Source organism: Sorex fumeus, unplaced genomic scaffold (genome assembly GCF_029834395.1).
Source record: "Sorex fumeus unplaced genomic scaffold, SorFum_2.1 ptg000013l, whole genome shotgun sequence".
Classification (NCBI taxonomy): domain Eukaryota; kingdom Metazoa; phylum Chordata; class Mammalia; order Eulipotyphla; family Soricidae; genus Sorex; species Sorex fumeus.
The window spans coordinates 27,741,227-27,760,341 of NW_026606070.1; the positions used below are offsets into that span (position 1 = coordinate 27,741,227).

The following is a 19,115-nucleotide window of genomic DNA, read 5'->3' on the forward strand; positions in this document are numbered from 1 at the left end:
ATTAAAGAAAGCATATTATGAAAAATACAGAAAATTAAAGTCATATTTTGCAACATTCTTCATAATACTTAAGCTTTAGGTTCTAGAGAGTAATGTACTCTATTCATTTCACAGATAAGGAAATTGAGCCCTACAAAAAATCATATTCCTGGGGCTGGAGCAATAGTTCAGCAGGTAGGGCGCTTGCTTTAAATGCAGTTAGCCTGCATTCAATCACTGGCACCTCATATGATCCCCAAGCCCACCAGGAGTTATCCCCAAGCACAAAGCCAGGAATAAGCCCGAAGCACAGCTGGGTGTGCTCCAAAACAAAGCAAACAAAGAAATATTCCTGAGGACCAAAACATCGTTGTCGGCCTTCCACGAGGCCATTGCAAGTTCAATTCCTAAGCACTGCATGTGGCCCCCTGAACACCATCAGAGGTGACTGCTGGTGACTGTATGTGGTACTGGAGATGGAAACTAGATTGGCCATCTGCAAGGAAAGGGCTCTACCTGCTATACTATCGCACAGGCCCAGTATAAAAGCATTTGTACATATGATATGACATACCAGGAAATTTATATGTCATCTTTAGAACAGTGAAATATTTTGCTTCTGATTCCCAAGGTACAGACTGAGAATCATTCTAACACCTTGGGAATAAGCTAAGAAAAGGCTGACTTACACAAAGTCTACTGGTACTCTATATTAAAGTCTAGCTTCATATTTTAAACAGTAATTACCATTACGCAAAAATATATTAAACCACAGATATTTTAATCAGGATAAAATCATTAATAATGATACCTTGGGAAATTTTCAGCTGTGCCATGGTTAGCTTAATTTCAGCAGCATTTTCTGGGTGCTGATCTGAAAATTCCTAAAAAAATTTTTTTTGGGGAAAAACCATGTTTAATTTATACACCTAATTGTACACATCCCACTTTCTTTCCCCAAACACATAAGAATTTAAATCTAGTTTTAAAACAACAAAACTTGTGCTTTAAAATCTACATTTCAATTTAGGTAAAATTTTATTCAGTGCTTTGCTTTAAAATTGTGTTCTGAAAGTTAATAATGTAGTTAATATTTACATAAAGTTCAACGAATTAATGTCATCTCCAAGAAGTCACTAATAGAGAATCACTACCTCAATTTTTTTTTATTTTAAAAGAATCAGAGAAATAGTATCTAATTACAGAGGGTCCTTCAAGGCAACTATGCTTCCCAGGATAATCTATCTTAATAGCCCCCTGTTCAACTTTCCAGTGTAGCCCCCCTTCAAGAAAATCAAACAGTATCTAATCGCTGGTTTACACTGATAAAAGCCTGGTCGGTCAGTCAGCATCTCTGCAGTTGTGTGAGGATTGGGATTGGGGCTCACTGGAGAATACATTATTAAAAAGAGGAATAATCATATTCTCTGATATCATACGTCTAAAACAAATAGCAAATGTGTCTTAATGCAAATTTATATTAAAAACAAAGCTTTAGCCTAAGAATAAAGCAGTATGCCAAGTGCTTACTTGGCATATTACCTATTAGTTTTCCAATAAAACGCACAAGCTTGTACATTATAATTAAAAATGAAACAAGGCTCCAATTACCTGACAAAACAACTCATTAAAAATTCAAGTAATTCCCTTACCTGTAGCAGCTCTATTGCTTTTGCATGCTGCTTTTCACGGCAGAGCTGGGCAGCTTGGATTAAAACAGGCAGGAGGTGCTCAGGGCTTTGGGACTGTAAACTGCCAGATATTTTTCGGCACTGATCCGCCTGAAAAAAAAAAAAGAAAACCCCCCGGCTGATTAATGAAATTAAACACTAAATGAATGACCCAAAACTAAAAGCGGAAGAAGGAAAGGCTATCAGCTGAAATAAAAGTTAGTGAAGAACTGCTTGTGATAAAAGAAGTTTCGAGCATCCATTCTCATTTTTTCCCGTAAGAAAATGATTTCTACTGAAACAAAAATTCTTTTTTGGGGTGTGGTTAGGTGTGGTTTTTGGACCACACCTAATAATGCTCAGGCAGTGCTCGGGGACCACATAGGACGCTGGGGATCAAACCGGGGTTGATTGTGTGCAAGGCAAATGCACTATCTGCTATATGATTGCTCCAGCCCCAGAAAACTATTTTTATTAACAAAATTTAAGATATGAGTTCCAAAAGCAGTTAGAAAAGGAGACTTAAAATATTTGGATAAACTCCATTAACTTAATAAAAAAAAAATCAAGTATCATTTGAATTGAAATAACAAAATTTGCAGGCATTTCTTGCTGAAATATTTAATAATTTTGCTCAGTTCTAAAAATTATCCCTGTCTTTCACTCTTTCACCGAAAATCTGTTCCAAGAATTTGAAAAGGATTTAGAATTAATGTGTAACAAATTAGACTGACACCTCCTTCCCATTTATAACCTGATATTACTTAAATGAAAGCTGGGTCTTTTACTTTGGTTTTTGGGCCACATCCAGTGGTGCTGAGGGTTCACTCCCAGCTGTGCAAGGGATGGAACCAGACCTCTCAAACGCAAAGCACGCACTCTGGGGAGCTAAGCCATTGCTCTGGACCTGAACAATGAAATCTATGATAACCAAAGGAATCTACGCTGAATTCTTATTTTAATAGAGATGCAAAAGTTATGAAGAAAAAAATCACTTTAATGGTGTAACTGTTTTCTTTCTCTTAAAATCCACCTCTGACATCCCTTTGCAAGGCAAATTATGTACTTTACAAAATCTATACTACATGGCATTCTGAAGAATATATACATTTAAGATCAAATATGAACAAAAGACCTACACTGGGGTCGAAACAACAGTACAGTGGGTAAGGTGTTTGCCTCGCACATAGCCAACTCAGGTTCAAACCCAGGCATCCCATATGGTCCCCCAAGCACCTCCAGAAGTGATTTCTGAATGCAGAGTCACAGGTAACCCCTGAGCACTGCTGGATGTGACCCATAAAGGAAAAAAAAAAAGTAAATAAAGCCAGTAACTCCCACTACCACCACCACATAAACTGCTAGAATGATGCACCTATTACTTCTCATATACCACCCTTCTAAGATTTAGCCACGGAACCAGATGTGTGTCTGTCACTTACCTGGTTTGTATACATAGCAAGTAAGGCTTTGTTAAATTCTATAGCCTGTAGCTGTTTCTTGGAAAGCTTGTACTCTACTCCTTCTGCATTTGTTAATTTCACCTTCTTCTTTGAGTCAAAGACATTTTGGTCCTGAGGAAAAAAAGTCCATCTACCTGTTAAAACCAATTTCCAAGACTTTCATTCTTCTACATTCCTCATTTATTTATCTTACGTTAAAATAACAGAACTTAGAAGATAATACATGGATCAGGTTGAGGTGCCTATCCTAAAATGCACATAAACTGTTTTCAGTGCTCAGTTCAAAAGAAATAAACAGCACCTCTGGGCCCACTCCTGTTAGCGTTGTGTATTTGCTTCATACTTTCAGCATAAGTTTTATAATTGAAACATTTCACAGGGAAGAAAAACAGAACGTTTAACTTTTCATTACCAATTCTTGTTTTGATTGTTGAAGAAAAGTATACAGGGGCAAACAAAATCTTACAGTAGAAATTAGGACTACTAAAATATCAACCAATTTCTATAAGTTACGCCCTTTAGGATTTAGACAACAGATGAGGAACATTAACTCATTTCTCTTTGAAATACCACCATTATGCAAGTAAATGTTTAAAATTTAGAAATAGGGCTGGAGAGAATACAGTGGGTAAAGCAGCACAGTGGCTTTGCCTTGCGTGTGTCTGATCCAGGTTTGATCCTGAGCACTGTATTATGCCCAGTCCTGCTAGGAGTGATTTTTTTTCTCCCTCTCTTCTCTCTCTCTCTTATCCATCCCCCCGTCTCTCTGTCCCCACCCAACAACCAAAAAGAATTAAAAAACGGGGCCTAGGAATGACTCAGTGGTTAGCAGCACCTGCCGTGAGGCAGTGAGTTTGAATTTGATCTCCGGTTCCACCTAAATATGCCCAGTGCCAGGTATATGTAAACACAGCAACTCCAGTGTGAGGCCCTCAACAAACACAACGAAAAATATGTAAACACCATCATGACCCCTGCCTGGCATGGCCCTGGTGTCCATCCCCCACAACGCATCCCGAGAAGGACAAACTTGCACCATTCTACATACAGAATTCTAGCAAAGTTAAAAATTCACCTGTAAATAAATGGTACCATGGAGCCTCTGAGTGCTTGGCACGGGAGGGAGGCAACAAAGCCATACCCAGAGGTACTAAGGAAGTGCCAGGAATTAAACCCAGGGCTTGCAGATGCTAGGTATGATTAAAAATAATGAAAAAAATCACTTTAAAGGTGTGACTGATATTTTCTCTCAAAAGCCACCAGTGACACATCTTTGTAAGACATTTAACAATATTGTAAATCATGGCTAAATAAGAACTTTAAAAAAATAACAACTAAATAGAAACTAATACAGATGTGTGAATAAGCACTCCCAACAGATACACAGATACAAAACAGTTTTATTCAAAAAAATTGAAAGATTCAAATAAGTTTTTTCCTATAACAAATAATTTAGAAAAGGGAAGATTTTTAAGTCCAGGGTCTGAAACTATAGAAAGCTGTACTACTTGACTATACTTAGTAAAATGATCATTATTTAAGTTTAGTAACACTCCCCAATGTGATTTTACTAAAATTGAACTATCATGAAGTATGAACTTTTGTCCTAAAACAAAGATGGGATAATCAGCTTTCAGTAAAAAAATGTATAAGTGTATACATAAAAGCCGAGGATGTTCATACCTTGTTAATGGTAATGATGTTATTTGCAATCACAGCCAGCAATCCTACATCAGTTGGCCTGTGAATAACAAGAACCAAAATGAAAAACGTTTAAAAACAAATCTCAGCTTCCATGAAAGACATTCATGCTAATGAATCACTTACTTCAGCTTTATTATCTGATTGTACAGTTGCAAAGCCTCCTCAGTGCGACCCTGAAGCTGCAAAATGTAGGCCATCTGCCCGTGAATGATGGCAAGTTCTGCCTGCGGGTCATCTTCAGTCCCATCCTATAACAAGAAAAGTCTTTCTGCATACTGAATCAATCTTTACTTGATAACTATATTTACCAAGTGATACAAATGTTAAAATGACAGCTAATCGTTTAAGAAATAATTTTCAAGAATTTTTTCCTCTTCAAGGAATATCACAAAATTTCCTCTTTAAGAATTCCACAAAAATAACAAGTGAGACTAGCAAAACAGATTCTGGAAGAATGTGGCAAGAAGTTCAGGAATACTGTTCACTCAATTATCATTATTCTCCAAAGTCCAAAACGGAAACAACAACAAAAGCCACAACCTTACAGGTTCAACATTTTAAGATACCTTTAATTTTGTAGACATAATTTTCTCCCCTCAATTTAAAAATGCTTGAAGCACAAATACCATAATTTATTATAACCCAGAAATTATAAAGTTAAAAAATTATAAAGTTATAATTCATTATAGTTTTACAAAGAACTTCAAGTTGGAAGTGGTTCTCTAATTGAAATATGTGGACTAAAGTAAGTTTTTAAATAAAGCTGCAGTTTTAACCGACCATCAAGATTAATCCACATTTTCTATTTGTTCTGCAGGGCTAACAGTTAACTACCAGGAATGCTTGAGGCTAAGAAGCTACTCTCTCCTTAGACACAGGGACCCTTCTTATCTGGTAGGTGAATGCTGACCAATCAGTTGTGTTTAATAATAAAACAATACACTGCTGCAATGTTCTCCTGTTATTCACTGATTTGCTCCAGCGGGGCCAGTAACGTCTCCATTATGAGACCTGTTGTTACTGTGTTTGGCATATCGAATACATCATGGGTAGCCTGCCAGGCTTTGCTGTGTGGGCGAAATACTCTCGGTAGCCTGCCAGACTCAGAAAAATTTGATAAAAGTGAGTTCTAAAGAAAATGACTAATAGGCAAGAGCCAGAAAACAGATTGTTAAGTAAATTAACGTCTATAAGAATTTTTTTTACATCTTTAAGGATGGTATAATCCTGAACATCTATAAGGAAAGTTACCATATAAGGCATCTGTAATGAAACTGCATTTTTGGCGGAGTGGGGGGTGGGAGTTGTTCAGGAAATGTTCAGGGGTTACTCCTGGCAGTGCCTGGGGAATCACACGGAATGCCAGAGATCGAACCTGGTTGGTCGCTTCCAAGGCAAGTGCCTTACCCTCTATACTATTTCTCTGGCCCTGTACTGAAACTACTTTATAACCACCAATTAGATATTATTATCACTGTCACTGTCCTCTCGTTGTTCATCAATTTACTTGAGCGGGCCCAGTAATGTCTCCATTGTGATACTTGTTACTGTGTTTGGCATATTGAATACGTCACGGGTAGCTTGCCAGGTTTTGCCTTGAGGGCGAGATACTCTCGGTAGCTTGCTGGGCTCTCCGAGACAGGTGGAGGAACTGAACCTGGGTCAGCCAGGTCGGCCACGTGCAAGGCAAACGCCCTAACCGCTGCGCTATCGCTCCAACCCAAGATATTATTATATTAAGGAAAAAAAAAAGCTAGAAAATATGAATGATGGATTTTGTGAAAAAACACATATGGATAGTCAGAGATAGTACAGTGGGTAGGATAAAATTTGCCTTGCATATGGCTGACCCAGGTTTTATCACTGGCATCTCATATGGTCCCCTGTGCCCACCAGGAGTGACCTCTGAGCACATAGGAGAAAGTCCTAAGCACCACTAGTGTAACCCAAACAGCCCACTCCCCCCACAAGAAGGCCCCAAAATAAAAAAGGCATGGGATTCCTTTAACTAGACTCATACATGAAAAACAGAATCTAGGAGTTGGAGTGACTAATAGGAGCCAAGCCCAGGTGTGATCACATACTTTCCTGTTTAGGAGTGATTCCTGAACTCTATCGGTGTGGTCCAAAAAAGAAACAGAGAAGAAAAAACTGACTCTTAGACTAGCATCTAAAACAATAAATATGTATCTATATAAATTAAAATGCTTAAAAGCTATGTAAACTTTTAAACTATTTATCATCCTAAGAGATATTTATCAAATGCCTGAGGTTTCTGTTGCAATTCCCACTTAATTTGTAACTAGTCCTCCCAATCCATATATAGTACAATGAAGACTCCAACAAGCTTGCATTAATGAACATTTGAGTTTAACAATACTGGAATACTTACAGAGTCTTCTGATAATGAACGGCGACAAAGATCTATAGGGAAAAAAATGATTTTGAAATTAGCCTTACTGGTTAACTCCCATTTCTATCACCATTCTAAAAAGGGAAAATTAAAGTTCTGGGAATAAACTTTCAAGGCAAACAAATTTAAAATTTATTTTTACTATTAAATATATTACATAAAATTTATCACTGATAATTTTCTTTGCATTTTCCTATCATTTGTAATCTCTTCAAAAGTTGGGCCCAGAAGATTATTACAGGAGTAATAAATGCCTTGGTGTGGCGTCACATATAGTTCCCAGAGCATCACCAGGAATGATCCCTAAGAAGAAACAGAATAGGCCCAGAAAACTGCCACCCAAAGCTACGCATCAACAGAATCAAAACGAAATTAAGGAGCAAGTGGTCAGAGAGCTCAAAGGGCTAAGCACACTTCGCGTATAGGAGGCCTGGGATTGATCTCCAGCACCGCATAGTCCTCTGGGCACTGTGAGGAGGGACCCTAATAGCTAAGTTAGCCTCTAGCATTGCCGGTTGAGGTCCCCAAATTAAATTAAAACCTAATAACTACAGAGCGGGCTGAGAGACGGCTCGCAAGGCTGGGTGGGGCACATGCTTCCGAGCTGCAGACACAGTTCCATGGCTGCCATCTCAAGATCCACCCCCAACCTTCCATGCACCACCAAGGTAGCAACTTGCATCAGTGCCAGCAGTACTCATGGCACACAGACCTCAAAACTAAACAATAAATGTTGTACTTGTTGATGGAATTACGAAAGACATAAAGACTGGAATAATGAGGGGGTCAGGAGATGGTGCCCAGGTGTGAGGCTCATGCTTTCCATCCTAGAGCCCTGGTACTGCAGGATCTCCAGTGCACTGAGGTGGCAGAAGCCCCTCAGCTCTGTTGGTATGGTCCAAAAATAGACAATAATCTCACCATCCAAGTATTACCACTATTTAGCATTTTAGTTATTTCTGTTAATGTACATAAACAATTATACTAAAAAATGTGATACACTACACTTCAAAATCTCCCTTTTCCCCTTTAATGTAAATGTATGTCTACAATATAATTTTTTATATGTACCAGTACGGCTGTTTATTCATAAATACTATATTTAATTTTTAATGCACGGAAATCTGTGGTAGTAAACTTAGTCAATTCTTTAGTAGGGAAGAAAAAATATTTATAAAATTTTCTTTCTGATGAACAAGACTCTGGTAACCACTCATTCACAGAGATATATTTCATCATTCCCCTAAAATTTCTAGAAATGAAATTCTTGGATCAAAGAGTATCCAACTTTTATTTTTATTAATTTTTGGGTGGTGTTCAAGGGCGACTCTTGGCTCTGTCCATAAGGATCACGTCTGGCAGGGCTTGGAAATCATATGGGGTTCCAGGGAATAAACTCAGGTAAGGTGTGTACAAGGCAAGCACCCTACCCACTGTACTATCTCTCTGGCCCTGGTATACAACTTTTAACCTGCTGCAAGACACCAAATCACCCACTGCAATTGCTGTAATAATTCTGAGCTTAATCCTGGGTATGATAAAGAAATAACTATCATTCTTTTCTTTTGACCTGGAGATAAAATATACAACTATAAAATTCTTTTATCTGTCTTCTCATGAGGCTCTAACCTTATGTTGATTTTACCTTTCAAAATTTAGCATGTAAATACATCCTGTTTTACCTTTTCTTTTCTCTCTCACTGCTTACTTTTATAGTACTCAGGGAAAGTACACAAAAGAGTGTCGAACACCAGAGAACATTCTTCAATAAAATTTTTCAGCCCTAAGTCATTTAACTATTAAATATGAAAATATACTAAATAGAGTTATATGCTCTTAGATGATGCTGCTTTAGTGCAGTGTTTGCCCATATATGCATGCAGACATAGGCACACCATGGTATTATTTCAGTACTTGTTTAATAACAAAATGATAGCTGTTATTTATCCAATACTTCTATCATGCGATACACTACTATAAATACTTGATGTACATTAATTCAATTTATACTTTCCTTAGTAACTTGTTCAAACACCTATTCCTCAAATTTAAGTATTCCTTAAATTTAAGTGGTTGAAGAGGACAAGCTGGGCTGGAGAGATGGACCACAGCAGGAAAGGCACTTGCCTCACACGCCCTGACCTGGATTTGATACCTGGCATTGCAGATGGTCCCCTGAACACAGCCAAGAGTGACCTCGGAGCACAAAGCCAGGAGCACTGCCAGTATGGCCCAAACACTCAAGAACTAAAATAATAATAATAATAATAATAATAAAAAGGACAAATATTTACTTTGACTCAGTTATTAGACAGAAAGGAGACCCGATAAAAACACAAAAGGCTAGATAAATAAGAACTTTCTGCAGCTTCAATAACTTCCATTTAAAAAATACCAAAGTCAAATTCAATTTATGGAAATACTTTGCAATATTATAGGCATGCTACATTTACACAGAACTTTGTAAACTTCCAACCTTCAGCTTTTTGTAGGATTTTCATCGCCTGGTTCAGCTGGCCTTGTCCTATGAGTGCACATGCCGTATTGTAGCATAGTTCATGCGTCCCTTCTTGGAGACCCAAGTTCTCCTGTCACAGAACAGAGTGTCAGTTAAACACTAAAAAGAAGTTTTATTTCATTCAATACAGTGTACAAGGGGATACTCACTGGAACCACTTTTTCCCAATTGCTTTGAGCTGCAACAACAGCTGAAAGGTTTGTTTTTCTCTCCTCATCATAATCATCTTGGGAGTTTCGAACAAGATCTCTGTACACAGCTAAGCATTCATCATAGCGCTCTAATCGGTATAACTATTTAGCAAATAAAAAAAAACAGAGAAGACAAATACCATATAAATCTTCAGAGACTATAAGGTAGGAAGTCTTAATTCAGCATGACATGGGCCATCATATAGATCTCTCTGTAATTTCCATTAGTTCTTATGTTACTATTAATTTCAAAAATTAAGAGTTGTTACACTATAGATCTGCAAGCACATAAGTTAGAAATGTCACTTTATGTACCTTTTACTGAGATCAGATGAGTATCTTAGTGGGTTAAGAAAACCTATCTTAACCTATCACCTAGATTTGACTTTGTGTGTCACACCCAGTAGTGTCAAAGGCCACACTCAGCAGTGCGTGGGAGACCATATGTGGTGCCAAGATTCAAACCACTCTGGTACCAGAATCCACAATGTTGCCACAACACTGCACAATAGGCAATTGCCTTAATCTTTGAACAATCTCTTTGGTCCCTATATCTGAGCTTTAACCAAAAAAAGTTCCCACAACACTAAATGATCACTGAAATCCGAGAAAATTAAAAAGAATAACAAATGAACTTAATATTTCTAACAGTACACTATTTAATCTTCATTTAATTTTTCCCAGAAATACGTGACCTTATATAAGGCAGTTACAAAGCATATGCCATTCCTGCCTACTTCATTTAAGTTGTTCTCAAAGGCCAGTAAAAACTCATATCCTGGTTCAATTTACAGAGACTGGTGCCCTTCATCAGTTTCAAATTGCTGGAATTTAACCTCAATCCACTTTTCTTACCTTTAAAGTTCTCTATAAAACCACAATATGTAAACCTGCTCAAGTCTTTCTTCAACTTCTCAGTATTGCTAGCACATACATATTATTATGATGTACAATATAGCCAATGCATTTTCCCCCACTTAAACCAACTTAAACAAATCTTTTAACAGTTACTCCTGGCTGTGCTAGGGGGACCAAATGATTGACCCAGGGTTAGCTGTGTGTAAAGCAAGTACCCTCCTCGCTACATTATCTCCCTGGCCCAAAAGTTTTAATAGTTCTAACAAAACATTTCTATTCTCTTATCATTAAAAGTCTTACTTTACATTAAGTTTAAAAATGTCTTAAAATCCTTTTCAATAAGGTATTTCCAGAGATTTAATTAAATTCAAATTCTTTGAAAAAAAATTCTAATTCTTATCCATCATGACGTACATTAAACAAAATAATAATTAGAAACTAGAAATAAATACAATATGTTTTGGGGGTGAGGGCTCTCCTGGTGATTCTTGGCCAACCAGGCTGGTAGTTAGTTCCATGGAAGGCGTGCAGATGTGGTGCTGCTGGGGCCCTGTAGTGCCAGGGATTACCTGGGCCACCCTGGTGATGCTCTAGGACCATGTGGTGCTAGGAATGGAACCGGGGTTGGCTGTAGTCAAGTCATATGCCCTAAATCCTAAGCTATATCTCTGGCCCACAATTTTAAAAGTGAAGTTCATTGGCCTTCACCTTTCCAACGAAAAGGTCCAAAATCCAAAAGATTGCTTAGTGTTTTAAACTTTTCTAATAGTCTGAGGAAACAATTTGTTCATAAAACATTTATATAAAATTCTGTGGGAAGATACGCAGAGAGGGACTAGTTTCAAACCTCAAGAACTGGTTTAGTGTTGAGTTTTGTGGAGAGTCATGTAGAGAGTCATGCTCACTTGGGACGACTGTATTTAAAGCAATAATTACCACTTGTCCATAAAGCTCCTTTAGTTTGTCTGTCTGCTGGCTGGCACTCTCTATGGTCTTCAAGGCATTCTCAATTCTGTTCAGCCTATACTCACAATAGGCCTTCTCAAAGGAAAGTGAGTTACTGAAAAAGGAAACGAACAAACAAAAACAGTATCTGAGTATTAGCTTGCACTGCAGAGCACCCACTCTAAGCCACAGAGTGATATGCTGCTCTAAATATTTGATGCACAGGCATATTTCAGAGAAATTACAGGGTCAGCACCAATCAACATTAATAAAGCAAATGCTATAGTCACACAAGTTTTGATTTCCCAGTGTTTATTCTACAGCTGACTAAGTATGCAAAGGCAGTATGTTTTTAAAAACCAAAGTGCTGCAAACCATAACTGAAAATACTTTTATTAAAAAATGCTGACCATCATCTGAGCCTTAAACGAGTTCTGATCGTCACGCTAGCTGAGAGCCTTGCTTTCACGCTGATGGTTGCTGACTAGAGTGAGCGGCGTTAGTCATTTCTTATAAGACAATAAGGGACCAGGGAGATAGATCTAGGGTAGAGCAGATGCCCAGTGTGTGTGAGGCCCTGAATCTGATCCCCACCACAGCATGCCCCTCTCTTCCCCGAAGTGACCAGGTGGTCCCTGAGCATGAAAGGCACCAAATAATGAACTGCTGGCTCTACACCACGGAGCTGACTATCAAATGACTTTGACTAAAGATTTCTCTGAGGGTTGGAGTGATAGTATAGCAGGTAGCATGTGTGCCTTGCATGCGGGTCACCTGGTTTGATCCCGGCCATCCCATATGGTGTCCCTGAACACCGCCAGCAATAACTCCTGAGCATCACTGGGTGTGGCCCCCTCAAAAAAAAATGCAACAAAGAAACAAAAGATTTCTCTGTACCATCTGGTGCTATTTGATAGCTTTTACCCATAGAGCTTTAAAAACTGGAGTCAGGGGCTGGAGCAATAATACAGCGGGTAGGGCATTTGCCTTGCACGCGGCCAACCCGGGTTTGATTCCCAGCATCCCATATGGTCCCCTGAGAACCGCCAGGAGTAATTCTTAAGTGCAGAGCCAGGTGTGACCCAAAACCCAAAAATAAGTAAATAAAAAAAATAAAAAAACAAAAAAGTAAACAAAAACTGTAGTCAATCATCTTAAGCCTGGCTTTATCAACCAAGTTAATATTCTAAATCCTTTACTCTCATTTCAACAATATTCACAGCATCTTTGCCAGTACACTGCCATCTCAAGAAACCACTCTCTTTGCTCATCCACAGAAACTAAAACTCATTCATTCAAGTTTTATCATGAGGTTGCAGCATTTCAGTCACATTGTTTCATTTTGCTTCTAGTTCTAGTTCTCTTGTCATTTCCACCACATTTGTGCTTACTTCATTTAGTGAAGTCTTAAACCCCTCGAATTCATTCGTCCAAGTGGGTTGGAATCAACTTCATCCAAACCATTGATAATGTTTAAACTTTGACTCCTATGAATCATGAATGTTCTTCATATTGTCTAGAATGACGAATCCTTTCCAGAAAGTTTTCAACTGATAGTCCAGACCTAGCAGAAGGAATCACTAGCTTATAAAGCATTCCTTCAATAAAGACGTGAAAAGCTGAAATTTCTCCTTGATCCATGGGCTGCAGAAATGGGTTATTTTGTTAGCAGTCATGAAAACATGAAACTCCTTATATGACTCCAGATCTCCTGGGGTGGTCAGGTATAAAATTCAAGGTCAATTTTGAATTTGTTTTTTTTTGGGCAGGGGGGGTTGTTATTCTGGGAGATACACTAGTGGAGTGGAGGGTGGGATGGTGAAAGCATGCCGTATAACAATTAAAACTTAGGGTCTCGGGACTGGAACAATAGCAGAGCGGGTAGGGTGTTTGCCTTGCACGTGGTCGACCCGGGTTCGATTCTCAGCATCCCATATGGTCCCCAGAGCACCACCAGGAGTAATTCCTGAGTGCAGAGCCAGGAGTATCCCTGGTGTAGTGCCAGGTATGACACGACACCCCTCCCCCCACCCCCCGCAAAAAAAAAAAAAGCAAAAGCGAAACTTACGGTCTCACACATGCAAAGTAGGTGCTCTAAAATATGAGCCATGGGGCTGGAACAAGAGTACAGTGGGTAAGATGCTTGCCCTAAGTTTGATCCCCAACATCCCATATGGTACCCAGAGCTGCGCAAGGACGGATCCATGAGCACAGAGCCAGGTGTAAGGCCTGAGCACTGCAGGGTACAGGCTCACAAATAAATCAAAAGGGACTTTAAATCATCTGATATCCCATTTATTTATAATTATAAAACTTTTACCCTCTCTCCCTGTAGGTACTCAGTTTGCTTTGAAATTATTCTTTTTTAACAGCATGTAATACAAGATACCTTATTAAAAATTTAAGTGCATGATAGTGTTATCAACTATAAGCGCAAAATTTATAAAGCAGACTCTATAAAAACTTAATGATCTTGGATAGTTGAAACTTTGTAACTGTAGAGTAGTGGCTCCTGGTTTCACCCAGGATTCTACTCACTGCTTCTATGTGTTAGACTGGGACAATAAATCATTATTGATAGGTCTTATTATCAAAATTGAGAATTTTTGATTTGAATATTCTTTGGATGTCTTTTACTGCAGAAAATAACTAAACGTTTTGAAAATGGATAGAAAGTATTTGTGTACAGTAACCAGCCCAGCTTTAGGCCTTCCAGTGGGGTAAACTTTTGATGTGTATTTGAGTGTGGTATTAAGTATTACTTATAATAAGAAATTTTGCACATGATAAAGGTTAATTTTATATGAATCTATATAAACATTAAAAAAAAGAGAGAAAGGGGTAAAAAAGAAAGAGTCAAGAATCTTTGTTTTCTCTGTAAGTCTTCACAGTGAGCCTAAAATATTCATTGAAGCATGTTGTAAATAGACGTTCTGTGATCTGGGCCTTGCTGCTTGTATAAGGCCTACAGAGCTGATTTAACGTAATTCTTGGGGACCCATGATTTTTAAGTGGTAAATGAACACTGGCTTCAACTCAAATCTCTAGCCTCTAGGGAAGCCAAGCACTGACTTCTCCATAGCACAGATGACATCTTTCAAAATGAAGCTCTTTAGTCTATGTTAAAGATCTGTCAGTATCGCCACATTATCAATGACCATAGCTAGCTGGATCTGCCTGGGAAACATGCTGCATCATCCTGCATTGTTTTACTATAAAAACAAGACTTTCCTTTAAACTTCTTACGCTAAACTCGGCTAGTTTCAGACTTTTCCCTTGTAGTCTCCTCACCTCTTTTAGCTTATGAATGTTGTGGCTGGTTTGATCTCCTAGCCAAGTCACCAAACTTATTTCCTCTATCAATAAGACTGTTTTGTCCGCAGTATTCTCAGAAACTAGATATCCCTTCTCACCAAACAAAACAACCCCCAAATGAAAAAAACTCCACAAGAAAGCAAGCCCTGCCATACTATACTGGAGACATCTAATGCTTAAATACTTCTGCATCCTAACCTGCATGATCTGTCTTGTCCCTTTTTTTTTTAAAAAATAAACTTCTGAGTTTTTTTCCTTCTGTGTATCAAGAATTGTTGTTACATTTATGACCCATGTCCCTTATGTCCCGTCACCTTTAAATGTCGTAATTGTTCAAAGGGAGAGAAAAGTAACGAAAAGGATAATTATGGCAAAAAAGAACCAAAGTTATTGCTACATCCGGATTTGGGAAAAAAGGAAGAAAGAACATCATCAAAAAAAAATTTCATTACAGAGCAAGGGTAAAATCCCATAGAAAGTCCATAGCTATGGTGAAGATTTCTAATAACTGCACAATTAATTGAGTCACTTACTTGGCTAACACTTTGGTGTGAGTATTGATGACATTCAAGGCTTCCTTGAAACTTCCATTTTGAATAAGGCAAACCACTTTACAGTGGAGGGCAGTTACATCATCTTTGTTGATCTGCAGTACTAAAGAACAAGTATAAAAATGTAATTTTAAAATCCATGGCCCCTTTACATTTTTTAAGACTTATTCCAACACCTACCTTGGTAAGCTACATTTCCAATTTTACTGCAGCAGAAATGACTATCAAATATTTTAAAATCACTTTTAACTTAAGTGACAATAGTGTTATGAATGCAACAAATTCGATTTTCAATGAAACTGATTCCCAAGACACACGCAAAAAAGTACAGAAATATAAAGAAGCAGTTTTATTTGGCTTTTAAATCTTGACATACATGCTACATTGTATACATTTCATAATTTCATAGGAAAGGGAAAAAACTCATGTACAATTTGGAAAGCAAATATCTTAGATTTGGAGTACAAGTTTCTTGCCAAATGCCTTGAGATCTTGGATAAATCATTCAACTGCCAAATCAGGTTTTGTTTCTGTTTGTTTTGGTGACAGTGCTCAGCAAGGTGCTTGGGGTCCTTCCCATAATGTTGCGGGACCAGGTGGTGCTGTGGATTAAATGAAGTACTCCAGGCTTTGAGCTAGTACTGCTCTAAACCTAAACTGGTTTTCTGACCTGAAAAATGAGTATAAAAGCATTATCTAGGGGCTGGAGTGATAGCACAGTGGGTAGGGCGTTTGCCTTGCACGCGGCCAATCCGGGTTTGATTCCCAGCATCCCATATGGTCCCCTGAGCACTGCCAGGAGAAACTCCTGAGTGCTGAGCCAGGAGTAACCCCTGTGCATCACCGGGTGTGACCCAAAAAGCAAAAAAAAAAATTAAAATTAAAATAAAACAAAAGCATTATCAATGTACAAAGTTATCAAGAAAATTAAATGAAAATACTCTGGAAGAAAAAACACAGGATGTAAATAATACAAATTTAACTTGCTGACAAAAACATTTAAGTGCACCCCCCCCAAAATAATCAAAAAGTACCGGGAAAGAGCAGGAGGCCATTTTCCCACGAGAAACAGCTGTTTAGCCTCAAAATGAGCAGGGCCATAGGCCCTTCTGGAGAACCGGAGGAATTAAATTTTGTAGAATCAAAGGAGTTTCTACCAGTTAATAAACTACAGAGTGGAGAACAGACAGCTCTAGTGCTTTAATTGGGTGATTCCTGCCAAATACTACTGCTACTAAGTAACACTGGTCGCAGGCATAGCCAGAGCTAATTCAAAACACATTCAGGATTCAAATCATTCTAATTCGTAGCTAGTTCTCTGTCTCCAATCAGGTACAGTGCATGAGGGCACAATCACTTCTGTTTACATTTGTTGCAGGCTTCCCTGGCCTTCCGATCTTCCTGCCTGCAACCATACTCACCAATAGGTCATGAAAAATTCTTTTATGAGAAAGGGGCTGGCAGGTTTCCAGCCGGTGCTCTGGAAGGGGGGCGGGGTGGATCTTCTGCTGGGGGGTCTCCAGGGCTGCACCCAAGAATGTTCTGGGGGGAAACGGGGGTGGGACCATGTGGTGCTGGGTAATCTAACCTTGTCGGCCCTAAGTCGGTAGGGCAGGCGCCTTAACCCCTGCGCACCGTGTCTATTCCGTGCAGGCCACTACTGACTGCTCCAAGCAGTCCACATCAGTTCCGGTGATTCTATTTCCAAACCGAGCAAACCACGGCCGCAGCTTTCGCAAAGCAGCAGCAGGACAGAGACAGGGTCCCAGCATAGTCACATCGTAAAGGTTATTTAGAGGAAAAAAAAACAACAACACGAGTGAATCGCACACTCAAGGCAGTTGACTCAGGGGGTGGAGCGATAGCACAAGGGGTAGGGCGTTTGCCTTGCACGCGGCCGACCCGGCTTCGATCCCCAGCATCGCATATGGTCCCCTGAGCACCGCCAGGAGTGATTCCTGAATGCAGAGCCAGGAGTAACCCCTGCGCATCGCCGGGTGTGACCCAAAAAACAAAACAAAACAAAACAAAAAGACAGTTGACTGAAAAGCCTAAAGCCAACTGCAGAAATAGAGAAACGGGCCCAGTTTTCCCTCCTTTGTTCCGAACGTCAACCCTCCGCACATTTTTCTGTTTTCCGCAGCCGCGGGGAGCTTCCATCAAGGACCTCCGAGCCCACCCAGCTGCCCTGCCTCGCCCCCCAACCTATAACCTATCCAGCATTCCGCGTCGTCAGCGCAGCCTGGAAATTACGTGTCCCGGCAGGTTCCCTCCCCGCCCCCACTCCTCACCCCGCCGGCGTTCCAGAGCCAGCGAGGTCCCTTAGCCACACGGCCTGGAGCCCACCCCCCTACCCCCACCCCACCCCCCGATCGCGAACCCCCGAGGAAAACAGTAAGACGGCAGACGCGGTGGCACGGAGCGCTGGGTCAGGCCAGCGGTGCCGCGGCCGCTGTCTCTTTAAATCCCGCCCTCGCGGGGCGCGGGGTCAGGGGGCAGTACACGTGGCTCTCCAGTCCCGGGCCGGCCCCGAGCTAGAGCGGCCGAGGCCGCCCGCCCGCCCGCCCGCAGCCGGCCGCGTTCGGGCCCCAGGACTCGGCCGGCCCGGGGTCTCCGCGCCCGGCGTCTCGACCTCCGCGGGGGTCGCGCGCGCCGGAAGGAGGCGGCCGTCCTCCCACCAGCCCCCCCGGCCCGGGCCTCGGCTGGCACTTACTCTTATTGACGGTCTTGAGGGCGCGCGTGAAGTCGCCGTTCTGGCCGTACCGGTTCACTTCCCCCCAGAGCGCAGGGACCGACACCCCTCCGCTGCCGCCGCTCGCCATCTTGGAGGAGATACGGGGAGGGGCGTGGCAACCTCCGCACCGGAAGAGGATCGCGGAGCTGGCCCAGCGGGGCAGGAAGCCCGCGCGGTGGTTGCTAGGCGCTTGGGGGTCGGGAGCGAGCTGGCTCTTCCAGCCGGGCACCGGCTCTCTCCTGGGCTTTTACGTCCAGAGCCCAGGAACCTGAAGCTGGAACGTGCGTGGTGTTGTTTTCGGGGCCCGAGGTGGAAAAGGGGCTCAGCCTCCAACCAGGGTTCAGGACTGCGTGCGTTTTCCGAGCTACCACTGTGGGCTAGTCTGGTCCCCTGAGGTCAAGCTAGGTGACAGTTTGTGTTTTGGGGAGGGAGGGGTGGAGGGCGTGCACAGGAAGCCCTATGCTGATTCTTTTTGTTGTTATTGCTTTTTGGGTCACTCCAGGCTCTGCATTCAGGAATCATTCCTGGCAGCGCTCAGGGGACCACATGGGATGCTGGGAATCAAACCCGGGTCGGCCGCGTGCAAGGCAAACGCCCTACCCGCTGTGCTATCACTCCAGCCCCTGAGCTAGGTGACAATTTAGCAAGGAAACATTAAACATCTATGGGACGGTTCAAGAACTGTCACTGTCCTCCCGTTGTTCATTGATATGCTTGAGCAGGCCCAGTAACGTCTCCATCATGAGGCTTGTTGTTACTGTGTCTGGCATATCA

At 40.8% G+C, this 19,115-nt stretch overlaps 1 protein-coding gene across 1 annotated transcript in view; it reads right to left on the reverse strand.

Moving 5' to 3' along the window:
• The window catches only part of SRP72 (signal recognition particle 72), a 29,385-nt gene extending 10,933 nt beyond the window's left edge, over positions 1-18,452 (reverse strand). Inside the window, exons 1-11 of the mRNA XM_056111423.1 lie at positions 18,321-18,452; positions 15,590-15,710; positions 11,733-11,856; positions 9,897-10,040; positions 9,706-9,817; positions 7,209-7,240; positions 4,940-5,064; positions 4,796-4,853; positions 3,092-3,223; positions 1,632-1,760; positions 791-863 (exon numbers count right to left, since the gene is read on the reverse strand). Of these exons, the coding sequence (XP_055967398.1) occupies positions 791-863; positions 1,632-1,760; positions 3,092-3,223; positions 4,796-4,853; positions 4,940-5,064; positions 7,209-7,240; positions 9,706-9,817; positions 9,897-10,040; positions 11,733-11,856; positions 15,590-15,710; positions 18,321-18,429 (1,159 nt within the window). The 5' untranslated portion in view covers positions 18,430-18,452. The remainder of the gene's footprint in view (positions 1-790; positions 864-1,631; positions 1,761-3,091; positions 3,224-4,795; positions 4,854-4,939; positions 5,065-7,208; positions 7,241-9,705; positions 9,818-9,896; positions 10,041-11,732; positions 11,857-15,589; positions 15,711-18,320) is intronic.
• Between the last annotated feature and the right edge of the window lie 663 nt (positions 18,453-19,115).